The 13,182-nt window shown below is 37.5% G+C and overlaps 1 protein-coding gene across 1 annotated transcript; it reads right to left on the minus strand.

Moving 5' to 3' along the window:
• Positions 1–10,144: 10,144 nt before the first annotated feature.
• ADAM29 (ADAM metallopeptidase domain 29) lies at positions 10,145–12,358 on the minus strand (the record flags this gene model as incomplete). Its single annotated transcript, XM_082626793.1, has 1 exon — positions 10,145–12,358. The coding sequence occupies one exon, from the start codon at positions 12,356–12,358 to the stop codon at positions 10,145–10,147; it is 2,214 nt and encodes a 737-aa protein (XP_082482919.1).
• Between the last annotated feature and the right edge of the window lie 824 nt (positions 12,359–13,182).

The following is a 13,182-nucleotide window of genomic DNA, read 5'->3' on the forward strand; positions in this document are numbered from 1 at the left end:
TATAACAGTATTTTAAGTTGTGGGTTGCTTAAGTTGTAGCACATTCTAAAAGCACTACATTTTTACTCAACCTTTCATGTTTTATGTTGATGTTATAGATGATTTTACTACTTTTTCTGTTAAACCTTTTTACTAGATTTATAAGTGGTTGATCTGTTATTTTACTCTGTGTTTGCTTTCACCAATGAGATTTTTCTTTTCTTTTCTTTTTTTTAGATTTTTCTTTTCATAATATCCATATTTCAGATTGTCTTTTTTTTCTGCTTAGAGAAGTCCCTTTAACATTTTTCATAAAGCCAGTTTTGTGGTACTGAACTCTCTTAGCTTTTGCTTGACTGGAAAACTTTTGATCTCCCCTTCAAATCTGAATTATAGCCTTGCTGCGTAGTCTTTGTTTTAGGGTTTTTTCTTTTATTACTTTAAATATATTATGCCACTCCTTTGTGGCCTACATAGTCGGCTGATAGCCTGATGGGAGTTCCCTTGTATATAACTTGTTGCTATTCCTTTGCTGCTTTTAATGTTCTTTCCTTTATTTTATTTTATTTTATTTTATTTTTTTTTTTTATTAGTTTCTGCTTTATAACAAAGTGAATCAGTCATACATATACATCTGTTCCCACATCCCTTCCCTCATGCATCTCCCTCCCTCCCACCCTCCCCATCCCACCCCTCCAGGCAGTCACAAAGCACCGAGCTGATCTCCCTGTGCTCTGCGGCTGCTTCCCACTAGCTATCTACCTTACATTTGGTAGTGTATATATGTCCATGCCTCTCTTTCGCTTTGTCACAGCTTACCCTTCCCCCTCCCCATATCCTCAAGTCCATTCTCAAGTAGGTCTGTGTCTTTATTCCCGTTTTGCCCCTAGGTTCTTCATGACATTTTTTTTTTAATTCCGTATATATGTGTTAGCATACGGTATTTGTCTTTCTCTTTCTGACTAACTTCACTCTGTATGACAGACTCTAGGTCTATCCACCTCATTACAAATAGCTCAGTTTCGTTTCTTTTTATGGCTGAGTAATATTCCATTGTATATATGTGCCACATCTTCTTTATCCATTCATCCGATGATGGACACTTAGGTTGTTTCCAGCTCTGGGCTATTGTGAATAGAGCTGCAATGAACATTTTGGTACATGTCTCTTTTTGAATTATGGTTTTCTCAGGGTATATGCCTAGTAGTGGGATTGCTGGGTCATATGGTAGTTCTATTTGTAGTTTTTTAAGGAACCTCCATACTGTTCTCCATAGTGGCCGTACCAATTCACATTCCCACCAGCAGTGCAAGAGTGTTCCCTTTTCTCCACACCCTCTCCAGCATTTATTGTTTCTAGATTTCTTGATGATGGCCATTCTGACTGGTGTGAGATGATATCTCATTGTAGTTTTGATTTGCATTTCTCTAATGATGAATGATGTTGAGCATTCTTTCATGTGTTTGTTGGCAGTCTGTATATCTTCTTTGGAGAAATGCCTATTTAAGTCTTCTGCCCATTTTTGGATTGGGTTGTTTGTTTTTTTGCTATTGAGCTGCATGAGCTGTTTATAAATTTTGGAGATTAATCCTTTGTCAGTTGCTTCATTTGCAAATATTTTCTCCCATTCTGAGGGTTGTCTTTTGGTCTTGTTTATGGTTTCCTTTGCTGTGCAAAAGCTTTGAAGTTTCATTAGGTCCCATTTGTTTATCTTTGTTTTTTTTTCCATTTCTCTAGGAGGTGGGTCCAAAAGGATCTTGCTGTGATTTATGTCATAGAGTGTTCTACCTATGTTTTCCTCTAAGAGTTTGATAATTTCTGGCCTTACATTTAAGTCTTTAATCCATTTTGAGCTTATTTTTGTGTATGGTGTTAGGGAATGATCTAATCTCAAACTTTTACATGTACCTGTCCAGTTTTCCCAGCACCACTTATTGAAGAGGCTGTCCTTCCTCCACTGTACATTCCTGCCTCCTTTATCAAAGATAAGTTGGCCATATGTGCGTGGGTTTATCTCTGGGCTTTCTATCCTGATCCACTGATCTATCTTTCTGTTTTTATGCCAGTACCAGACTGTCTTAATTACTGTAGCTTTGTAGTATAGTCTGAAGTCAGGGAGCCTGATTCCTCCAGCTCCGTTTTTCGTTCTCAAGATTGCTTTGGCTATTCGGGGCCTTTTGTTTTTCCAAACAAATTTTGAATTTTTTTGTTCTAGTTCTGTGAAAAATGCCAGTGGTAGTTTGACAGGGATTGCATTGAATCTGTAGATTGCTTTGGGTAGTAGAGTCATTTTCACAATATTGATTCTTCCAATCCAGGAGCATGGTATATCTCTCCATCTATTTGTATCATCTTTAATTTCTTTCATCAGTGTCTTATAATCTTCTGCATACAGGTCTTTTGTCTCCTTAGGTAGGTTTATTCCTAGATATTTTATTCTTTTTGTTGCGATGGTAAATGGGAGTGCTTTCTTGATTTTATTTTCAGATTTTTCATAATTAGTGTACAGGAATGCCAGAGATTTCTGTACATTAATTTTGTATCCTGCTACTTTACCAAATTCATTGATTAGCTCTAGTAGTTTTTCGGTAGCATCTTTAGGATTCTCTATGTATAGTATCATGTCATCTGCAAACAGTGACAGCTTTACTTCTTCTTTTCCAATTTGGATTCCTTTTATTTCCTTTTCTTCTCTGATTGCTGTGGCTAAAACTTCCAAAACTATGTTGAATAAGAGTGGTGAGAGTGGGCAGCCTTGTCTTGTTCCTGATCTTAGTGGAAATGGTTTCAGTTTTTCACCATTGAGGACAATGTTGGCTGTGGGTTTGTCATATATGGCCTTTATTATGTTGAGGAAAGATCCCTCTATGCCTACTTTCTGCAGGGTTTTTATCATAAATGGGTGTTGAATTTTGTCGAAAGCTTTCTCTGCATCTGTTGAGATGATCATATGGTTTTTATCCTTCAACTTGTTAATATGGTGTATCACATTGATTGATTTGCGTATATTGAAGAATCCTTGCATTCCTGGAATAAACCCCACTTCATCATGGTGTATGATCCTTTTAATGTGCTGTTGGATTCTGTTTGCTAGTATTTTGTTGAGGATTTTTGCATCTATGTTCATCAGTGATATTGGCCTGTAGTTTTCTTTCTTTGTGACATCCTTGCCTGGTTTTGGTATCAAGGTGATGTCGGCCTCGTAGAATGAGTTTGGGAGTGTTCCTCCCTCTGCTATATTTTGGAAGAGTTTGAGAAGGATAGGTGTTAGTTCTTCTCTAAATGTTTGATAGAATTCACCTGTGAAGCCATCTGGTCCTGGGCTTTTGTTTGATGGAATGTTCTTTCCTTTAATGTTTGCCATTTTAATTGCAATGTGTCTTGGTGTGGTCTTCTCTTGGTTGATCTTATTTGGGACTCTGTGCTTCCTGAACCTGCCTATCTATTTTCTTTCCCAGGTTAGGAGAGTTTTCAGTTATTATGTTTTCAAATATGTTCTAATTTAAACTAAATAAAACTAATTAAAGCTGTAGCCCAACACCATCTCAACTCAAGTTGTGAAGGATTGTGAATGCTCAGTTCCTGGCTTAGCTTTCCATTGCCATATTTGAGTTCACTGGTACTTAACACAACTCCTGACCTCTTGCAAAGGACTAAACTCTGTGACCTTGTCAATGTTTGAATTGGGGGGGGGTGTCAATGTTTAAATTAGAAGGTGATGGGCTATAGTTTAGAACATTTTGGTTTGCCCTTGGATTCAACTTCAGCAGGGCCCAGGAATCTAAGCACCACGAGAAAGATCAAGATTTAATTACATTCTCTCTACTTACCAAAGTATTTCCTCTACTACTGCTTTCTTAGCAATCTTAGGAGTGGGATGTAGGCCTAAGTCATTTATTTTTATGATTGGAATCCTTGCAGACCCAAGTCTTCCCCACCAGCTTATACTGTTGGCAAAATTTCAGCTGGTTTCTTTTTTTTTAAATTGAGATATAACTGATATATAATACATTAGTTTCAGGTGTATAACAATGATTTGATATATTTATATATTGTGAAATGTTATGTTTGATACTAATGCAAATGAAATGAATTTTCAATTTCATTTTTACCTGCTTGTTACTGGTAGTTAGATAATGAGCATGGAATACTGACCATGTAATCAGCAACCTTGCTCTATTAACTTAGTTAGTCTATTAATTTGTATTTTGTAGGTATAGTATAATGCCACTTGTGAATAATAGCAGTTTTATTTCTTCCATCTTTATTCTTATACCATTTTATTTCTTTTATTTCTAATTTTATTCAGTCTAGCACATCTAGTAACATGTTCATAAGAAGTAGTGACAGGGTGCCATTTTTGTCTCTTCATCAGTATCCTTAGAAAGACTCATACAGCTCACCATTATGTATGATATTTCCTGTGGGACATTTTAGGTCATTTTTTTTTACAGATATACTTGATTATATTAAGAAAATCCCCCTCTATTCCATGTAGACCAAGCAATTTTATTAATAAATGTAGACTTTGGTGAAATAATTTTTGTGTTTATTGAGATATGATTTTCTCAGGTACTCTGTTAATGTGAATTATAGGGATTGCTTTTCTGATAATTTAGAAATACCTAAAATATAAACCATTTGATCATGAGGATGCATTATTGTCTACAAAACATGCTGAAATTTATTTTCTTTACAAACATTTTAAGAATATTGTTGACCTGAAACAAATATACTGCCAGTTTTTTCTCTAGCTAAATTGGGTTTATTTGGGATCAGCAAAGAATTGCAGCTCAGAGTCTGCAACCATGGCGAGCCATGTGCAAGCTCCCACACAACAGGGAAGGAGAACTCTTTTATAGATAGGAAAAGGAAGTTGGGTAGGCCATACTAAACAAAGAGTCCATGGTGTTTCATTAGCTGAGTTGCTGCCAAGAAAGAAGAAGGACCTTTCTTCTTCCTGTTGAGTTCTGCTATCATTCAGGGTATGAGAACTCTTCCTTCTGGTCTCCCAACTCTACTTAATTGAGGTTACTGTTTATTTATTTTTTACAATATCTACTTTTCATAAAAGAAATTGGTAGGAAAATTTTGGGGGTGTAATGCCCTTGTCAGGTTTGAGAATTAAGTTACCCCAAGTCTCATAGAGTTTTGAGCTATTCCTTTTCTTAAATTCATGACACATAAAGTTAAATCAGTGCATATTCCGTCTTTTCTTTTTTTTAACATAGGTATATGAGACTATACATTTTCCTTAAAACACTGCTTTAGTTGAATACTATGTAATTTACATATATTGTAGTTATTTGTGTTTCAATTCAAGTTATTTCTTAATTTCTGTTTTGATTTCTCCTTGACATATAGGTTATTTAGAAATGTATATTTTATTTCCAGTTGTGATATTGTGATTTATAATAAGATATATATATTTGAACTTCAACCTTGTTTCTGTCACAGAGCTACTAAAAGCCTTGGGATTTTTAATGTGATGAGAGCAGTGAAGTTGTCTTTTGTTCCATTAATGAGGTGACTTTTAGAAACCACCTCGGGAAGGATGCTGGTTGCCAGTGGAGCAAACCATGTGATTAGAGGGTAGGAATTTTCAACCTCCCTTGCCCCCTACCTCCGTGGAAGGAAGAGGGACTGGAAATTGAGTTCAATCACCAATGGCTGATAATTTAATGAATCATGTCTAAGTAATGAAGCCTCCATAAAACACCAAAAGGGTGAAGTTTGAAGAGCTTCTGGGTTGGTGAACACGTAGAGATGCAGGGAGAGAGGTACACATGAAGAGGGCATGTAAGCTCTGCACCCTTCCCACATATCTTGCCATGTGCATTTCTTCCATCTGGCTGTTCCTGAGTTATATCCTTTTATAATAAGCTGGTAATTTAGTAAGTAAAATGTTTATCTGAGTTCTGTGGGCTGTTCTGACAAATTAACTGAACCTAAGTAGGGGGTCATTGGAACCTCTAACCTATAGCTTGTTGGTCAGAAGCATAGGTGACAACCTGGACTTGTGATTGGTATCTGAAAGAGGTGAGAGCAGTCATGTTGGGCTGAGCCCTTAACCTCTCGGATCTGACACTATCTCCAGGTAGTATTAGAATTGAGTTGAATTGTAGAACACCCAGCTGGTGTAGGAGAATTTCTTGGAGGTGTAAGGAACCCCCCAAACACACAATGAAATTGGGTGCAGAATCTTAGTTGGTGTCAGATGTGGGATCAGAGTCAGAACTGTACCAGGAAAAAACAAAACAAAACAAAAAAAACCCCAAAAAGAACTGTACCAGGCAATTGGAGTTTTTCTAGTTATCTTTAATGCTATTGACTTCCAGCTTAATTATATAAGGTCTAGAGAAAATACACTCTTTTTAATTAAAACCATGTGAAATTTGTTGGGGCTTTCTCTTTGGCTCATCATAAGGTAGACTTTGGTAGTAGTCCATACGCAGATGAACCAAAGTGAATTTATCCACTATTGGGTTTATCCCTTCTCTTTGTATACCTATTATATCAAGTTTGTTAATTATGTATTGAAAGTCTCCTGATCCTGCAGGATTTTCTACTCTTTCTGTTACTACTGAGAGAAGTGGGCTAAAAGTATCCCTACTGGTAATTGTAGATTTGTCTATTTCTATATTTTCTCCTCTATATTTGAAGTTCTATTAGTGGATGCATACACGTTTAAGATTGTCATATCTTCTAGTGATTTGCCTTTTATCATTACAAAATGTTCCTCCTTATTTATAGTAATGCTTTGTGCCTTAAAGTCTTTGTCATCAGATATTAAAAAGATTACACTAACTTAATTTGGTTAATATGTGCATGAAAATTCTTTTAAGTTTTTACACTCTCCACGTCTTTATTTTTAAATTGTTTCTAGTAAACAATGGCATAATGCTAGACTTTATACTTTATTCACTCTGAAATATGTCAGCCTTCTACTTAGTTAATGTAATCCATTTTACATAGATCTTGTATCTACCAGTTTTTTTTTTATTTTCATGTCTGCATTATGCTTGTTTCTCCTCAATTGCTTATACTTGTAGAAACAAATATCATTTATTATGTCTTTTGTTCCTTCAATGAATTTCTTATATGTACATACTCTTGTTATTTTAATGATTACCCTAGATTTGCAACATGCATCTGCAACATCATATAGTATAATCCACATCATTAATTTACCTCTTCCCAATATTGCTAGAAGTTTAGACCTTTTATCTCTATTTACATACCTCCCAGCTTTTGTGACAAATATATTTGCATTTTGTTCTGCATATATTTACAATCCATAAGATACTACTAGTATCCTTGTACAGTTAATTTTAATTAGTTTACCCACATATTTACTGCTTCTTGTGTACTTCACACCCACCTGCACATTCATGTTTCTTTCTGGTATCATGTTTCTCCTGACTGAAAAAGAAATGATATTTCTTTTAGTGCTGGCCTTCTGGCAATGATTTGTTTGCCAAAGGAAAGTTTTGTTCTCCATTACTGAATGTTATCTTCACAAACTAAAGAATTCTGGTTTGGCAACTACAATTTATTGAGTAAATGTGTTATTTCAGTGTCTTCTGCATTCAATTATTGAAGTCAACCATCTATTTTTATTGTCATTTCTGTTAAGATATGGATATTTTATCTCTGGCTGCTCTTAAGATTTCTGTGTCTCTGGTTTTCAACAGTTTTACTATGATATGGTTAGGTGTGTATTTCCATGTGCTTATTCTGCTTGAAATTCATTGATTTTCTTAAAGCAGTGGCATAATATGTTTCCATACTTTGGGGAAATTCTCAGCCATTATATGTTTTTATTACTTCTATTCAATTCTCTTCTTCCTCAAATTATACTCTGTTTGAATGATTTCAGATTTATTGACGTGTTTCACATATCACTTCTCTATTGTAATGCTTTTTTCTATGTCAGTCATTGACTTTTCTTTAACTAACTTTTCTTGTAGTTAACTAATTTAGCTAATTATGCAATGCAGTCTATAATTCAAACTGTTTACTGATTTTCTGAATTTAACAAGTTCACATAGATGCCAATTTTCTGGTGAAATGAATCTACCTTCTTTCACATGGTCTATTCATTTTTCTTCCAGTTTCTCTAAAATACTAGCCATAGGGAATTTTTGTTCATTATCATCTTTTCCACCCTTTGGATCATCTTTTAGCTGGCTTCTATCTTTTCTTTCACTATCTTTGTTGTTGTTGTTTTCCCTTTATTATTGGCCATAATTTCTTCCTTTTGATATATGTGATAATGCTTTATTGTATGCTAGATGTTCTATATAAGGAACCATAGGAGTTCAAGGTAGACTTACCTTCAACTTGAGAAGTTTCTACTTTCCTCTGTTTGGAAGTTAGGCTGAGTGACTGATGACTTTAATTCAATAAGGAATTGAGTTTGGTCAGAGATTTTGTAGTTTCAGTGAGACACATATACCTTACTGGACTTTATACTGGGAGCCCATAAGCCTCTATTTTCTCAGCTCTGAAAGCAATGGGTGACTATGTTCTGATACTCAACTCTTCAAAACCAAGTTCTCTAGCTTATATTCCAAGCTCCTTCAAAATCAGCCAGATGTTTTAAAGAGAAGGCATTACATGTCCTTGAGGCAAACTCCTTTCCACTAGGTCTTTGCTTCCTAACTATAATAGATTGCAGATATCTTTGTCTTTAAAGACTTTAACCTATTTCCCAGCAAATGGATCTAAACTCAGCAAAAGTGGTGTGGGAAAAGCTGATTTTGAATTTGATGCCCTTAAGTGCCTAATTTATCAATCTAGTCTATTCTGCACACTAAGAGTTTTTCAGGTTTCTCTTTCTTCAACAGAGGAATTCTAACTGGGTAGGCCAAACTTGATCATTAATTTATATTCAAAACCATCATGTTACAGGGGACAAAGATTTTTGTTCCAGGGGGGAAAAATACTGATAATTTAAATTGTTTTCCCTTCCTTGTAATTTTTAAGTTTTCTAATCTTCATTTCCTCTACAGTTCTATGATACTTTTAAAATAAAATTTTAAGAAATGTTCTTGGCATTGTATAGCTGTCATTTTCAGAAAAATTGTCTGAATAGACCTTGTCTGCATAGACCTAACTAAAATGGAAAGTATCTTTTTTACCCTATTTTATAACCAAAGAAACCCAGAAATTTAGAGACAACTGTTATTATCATTCTGTACTTTTAAAAATTTTGTTGGAAACTTGCAGTAAATTTAAGTAATTTTCCCAAGATGGTTAAGGGCAGTGGTAAAGAAAAACTCAATCAAACAAAGAAAAAAAATTGATCTCTCCTCACTCCCAATGAATGGTACTTAATGAATAAGTACTTCATCATACCAAGATGAGTACTGTAACAGAATTCAGTCCGAAAAAAAAAAATCAATGATTTTAGGGGGATGGAATTAAATATAAGGCATTGGGTAACCAGCTACTAAAGAACACAGCAAGTTAAGGGAGGCATTGTGCTAGTAACTGGTTAAGAACCACAAAATACTAATTGCAAGAAGGTGATTTCATTCATGGAGCTGAAGAGCAAAGGGAAGAAGTAGGGTCCCTTGAATCTGGAGAACTGTAGGGCTGGGGCCCCATGAATCTCAAAAATGAGACTCAAAACTCTCACAGCAGGTACCGCTAAGCTGGTGCGGAGGATCTGAGACGTTGGTAGAGCGATCAAAGGCCTGGGGTTCAGACCCAGACAGCTATGCTGGTATCTGTTAGACTGACAATGAGGTTGGTCTGGATTGAATTGTTTTTTAAAAAGGATATTGAAACTAAGTATAACTGCCAGTGTCAAATTTGTTATTAAGATTGACATACAGGAAGCAGATCTCCCAGATTTCCAAATCCCCTTGCATTCACCCTACTGCAGATCTCTGTAGAAAGAGGGCTGATAGAGCAGCAGTGTGGTTCCTATAATGCAGAGCACAAAATGGGAAGGGGCTCTGACACTGAAAAGCAGTAACTTAAAAACTGGTACACCACCCAGGTACCATGCCTTTTTCTAGAAAATATAAAGAAATACATTTCAGGAAAAATAAAATTTCTAATTGTTTAAAACAAAGAAGAATAAGTAGAAACATGATAGGAGTTAACCTTTTTTAATGCATATCTATTCAGATACATTTTTGGGTACTAGTTGTTTTTATTTCCCATGTTGAGTCTGAGTGTTTTGCTTGGGTTTTTCAGGTTGAGGCTGAACTTCTTCCTTTTTTTTCTTAGGTTTTTTCCTCATACAGAGAAATAGAAGACAGCATAATAGAATTAACAACAAAATAAGACATGGTAGGGCCAGGTAAATCTTCTTTATCCTCTTTCTCTTAGGGGGTGGGCCACTGTCAACACTACCTCCATTGCCTTGTTTTAGGCAGTTGGGAGGGTCCCACTTATAGTTGCAATGGCAGTGATGTTTATTGTTGCAGATCCCCCTCATGTTACAGAACTTAGGTGAACAATTACTATCCAAGCGAGAGAGATGGACACACTTCCTTCCGATGCAGACATGTTCTGGGCCACACTCTGTGCCGTCTTTCACTTCGCCAGTATCAGGCATGGTCATCCCCATGTGGTAGTCTGTACCCCAGCAGGTGGCATTGTTGAAGCGAGTCCCATGCACAGTAGAATGCTCTGTCAGAAGGGGAATTTCTGCCACATTATCACACTGAATTCTCCCACACAAGCTGTCCACCATACTGCATTTTAGATATGTAGGGCCTTCGACTCCACAGTTACCAAAGCGGTCACCTTGAGTGTTTACTTGTTTGTAGCAACTGTCATTTGCATTTTTTGCCTTTTGGCCGAAAATCTGCCTACACTGTGCATTGCGGTCATTACACCTCTTTTCATAGCAGTAGGCGTTGTCATTACAGGGAATTCCATCCTCCACATATACATCGTCTGGGCACATATGGGATGATCCATTGCACCACTCAGGTAGATCACATTCATTGACCTCCTTTCTACACATTTCTCCTGATGGTAAGAACTTGCAGTCCTTGCAACAAAGCCCAAAAGCACAAGTAGACCCAAAACTCAGACTGCAGTTTGTCAGACAACAGGCATCTTTTGAACAATGCTGAAAAGATCCACAGTCACACTCTTCTCCTTCTTCAACCACACCATTTCCACAGCGCTTCCTTGAAAACATGTCCTTTGTGTATACAGTGTACTGCAGACATTTTGCCTGCTGTACAGAATATCCCCAAAAATAAGAGTAACTACAGTTGCTAAATTGGGCTATTGGTGGGTTGTCATAACGCATTATACATCTATAAGAACCTGCAGAACACACACACAATACATTGTCATGAAACATACCCAAATTATGACCTATATGATGAGCTACTGCAATTCCAATAATGGCCAAGGTTTTGTCTGCAAAAGTAACAACTGCACAGCTAAAGTGTGACCTACACATTCCTGCAACATAGCCTAAACCACTTAATCCTCTCAAGGTCTTATTTATAAAAAGATGTACAGTATCATGTGCCATGCGGGCATCGATGGTATTCGCCTTCCAATGGCAGAAATCTCTCAGAGACCTCCTTACAGCATCCACTTCAACCTGGTTTCTTTCAGTCCAGATCTCCATACCAAACAAGAGCACCTTCATACCCATTACCTGATAAATGGAATCCACGATATTTACAATAAGAAATACATCCTCCTGCAACTTCGAGACATTCCTTTTAAAATGATTATATAGAGTATTGTCCACCACCAGTGCAATTTCAACAAAGAATGAATGGATCCACCAGCCATCATGATGACTTTGTTTCAGAATAGAATCACCAATCTCTTGAAACTCAAATTGGTGTACAGTTTCCTCTTGCGTAAAACCAGATTTCATGTTTGGGCATTGGGTCTCCTCACTGTCCGTTTTATATACCAGGTGTTCAAATTTGGTAGAGAAAATCATGGGCTTAATTTCATAAACAACATCATTTATCTGTAATAGTCCTCGAAAGCCACCAGAACAGGTACTGAGGGCAACCAGGGATTCTGGGTCCCCCTCCACATAACCATGGTAGTAGCAGTCATTCTGGACAAAAGGCTGGTCCTTCAGGAGAGCACCCTGGTCTGAGTAGGTGAACACTGGGAGGTGTCTGGGCAGCAAATGCTTCTTGATATTCATGTGGAGAACGTGTCTCTGGCCCCCAAAATGCAGGCTGTAAGAGAGCCGGCCTGGAGGCTTCATGCTTCTGCCAGTGTGTGTTACCTTCAAGGGAATCACCACTTCTGGAGGACTGTGATATTGGGGGTGCTCAGCCCGGGTGTGTCCTGAAAAAGACAGCAACACCCCAAGCCAGTATAGCAAGAGTATGATCCTCATGTACAACAGGGCTTTAATCACAGTCATTATGAAGCTACCATTATTGGTCCAGAGAAGAAGGCAGGCAGGGTTGGGAGTCACAGATGGTCTGGCTCCTTATTCTGAGCTGCTTAGTGTTCAGAGCTTATCATTAAGTATCTGTCTTCTGGCAGAGTTGAACCATTAGAGCATAAGCCCTACAAGTAAAACAAAATATAACATATGGATGGGGGTGATTAGAAAAGGGCCTAATAGGGAGAAATAGAAAGTCATACAACAAAAGTGATTAGTGTTTTGATCAAGGGATGAGTCTAGAAACTGCACAGAATTTGCTTTTAAATATTGATAAGGCACGGGCTTCCCTGGTGGCGCAGTGGTTGGGAGTCTGCCTGCCATTGCAGGGGACGCGGGTTCGTGCCCCGGTCCGGGAGGATCCCACATGCCGCAGAGTGGCTGGGCCCGTGAGCCATGCGCGTCCGGAGCCTGTGCTCCGCGGCGGGAGAGGCCACAGCAGTGGGAGGCCCGCGTACCGCAAAACAAAACAAAACAAAACAAAAAAGAATAGTGTGGTAGGCATGCGACTTCTTGATTTTCTATAATTGCACTGATATCTCGAGGGCTTTTTCTCCCTCATGTCAGAGAGAGAATTGTAGGCAACTCAAATTACACTCAGCTACTTCAGTGTTTTCTCTCATCTCAAATTTCCACTCAGGGGACTCAATATTTTGCCCCCTTCCTTTTCTCTGGAACTTTCTCCCAATTCTAAGCGGCTTGTAGATGGCTCAGCACAGTGAGGAGGGAACAAAGGCTTGGTTCTGTGAATGTGTTTTGTGCACTGCTGGTTCCTGGTTCTTATGCTCCTCATTCTCAGC

The sequence above is a fragment of the Mesoplodon mirus genome, assembly GCF_964341445.2.
Source record: "Mesoplodon mirus genome assembly, chromosome: 1".
NCBI classification, from domain to species: domain Eukaryota; kingdom Metazoa; phylum Chordata; class Mammalia; order Artiodactyla; family Ziphiidae; genus Mesoplodon; species Mesoplodon mirus.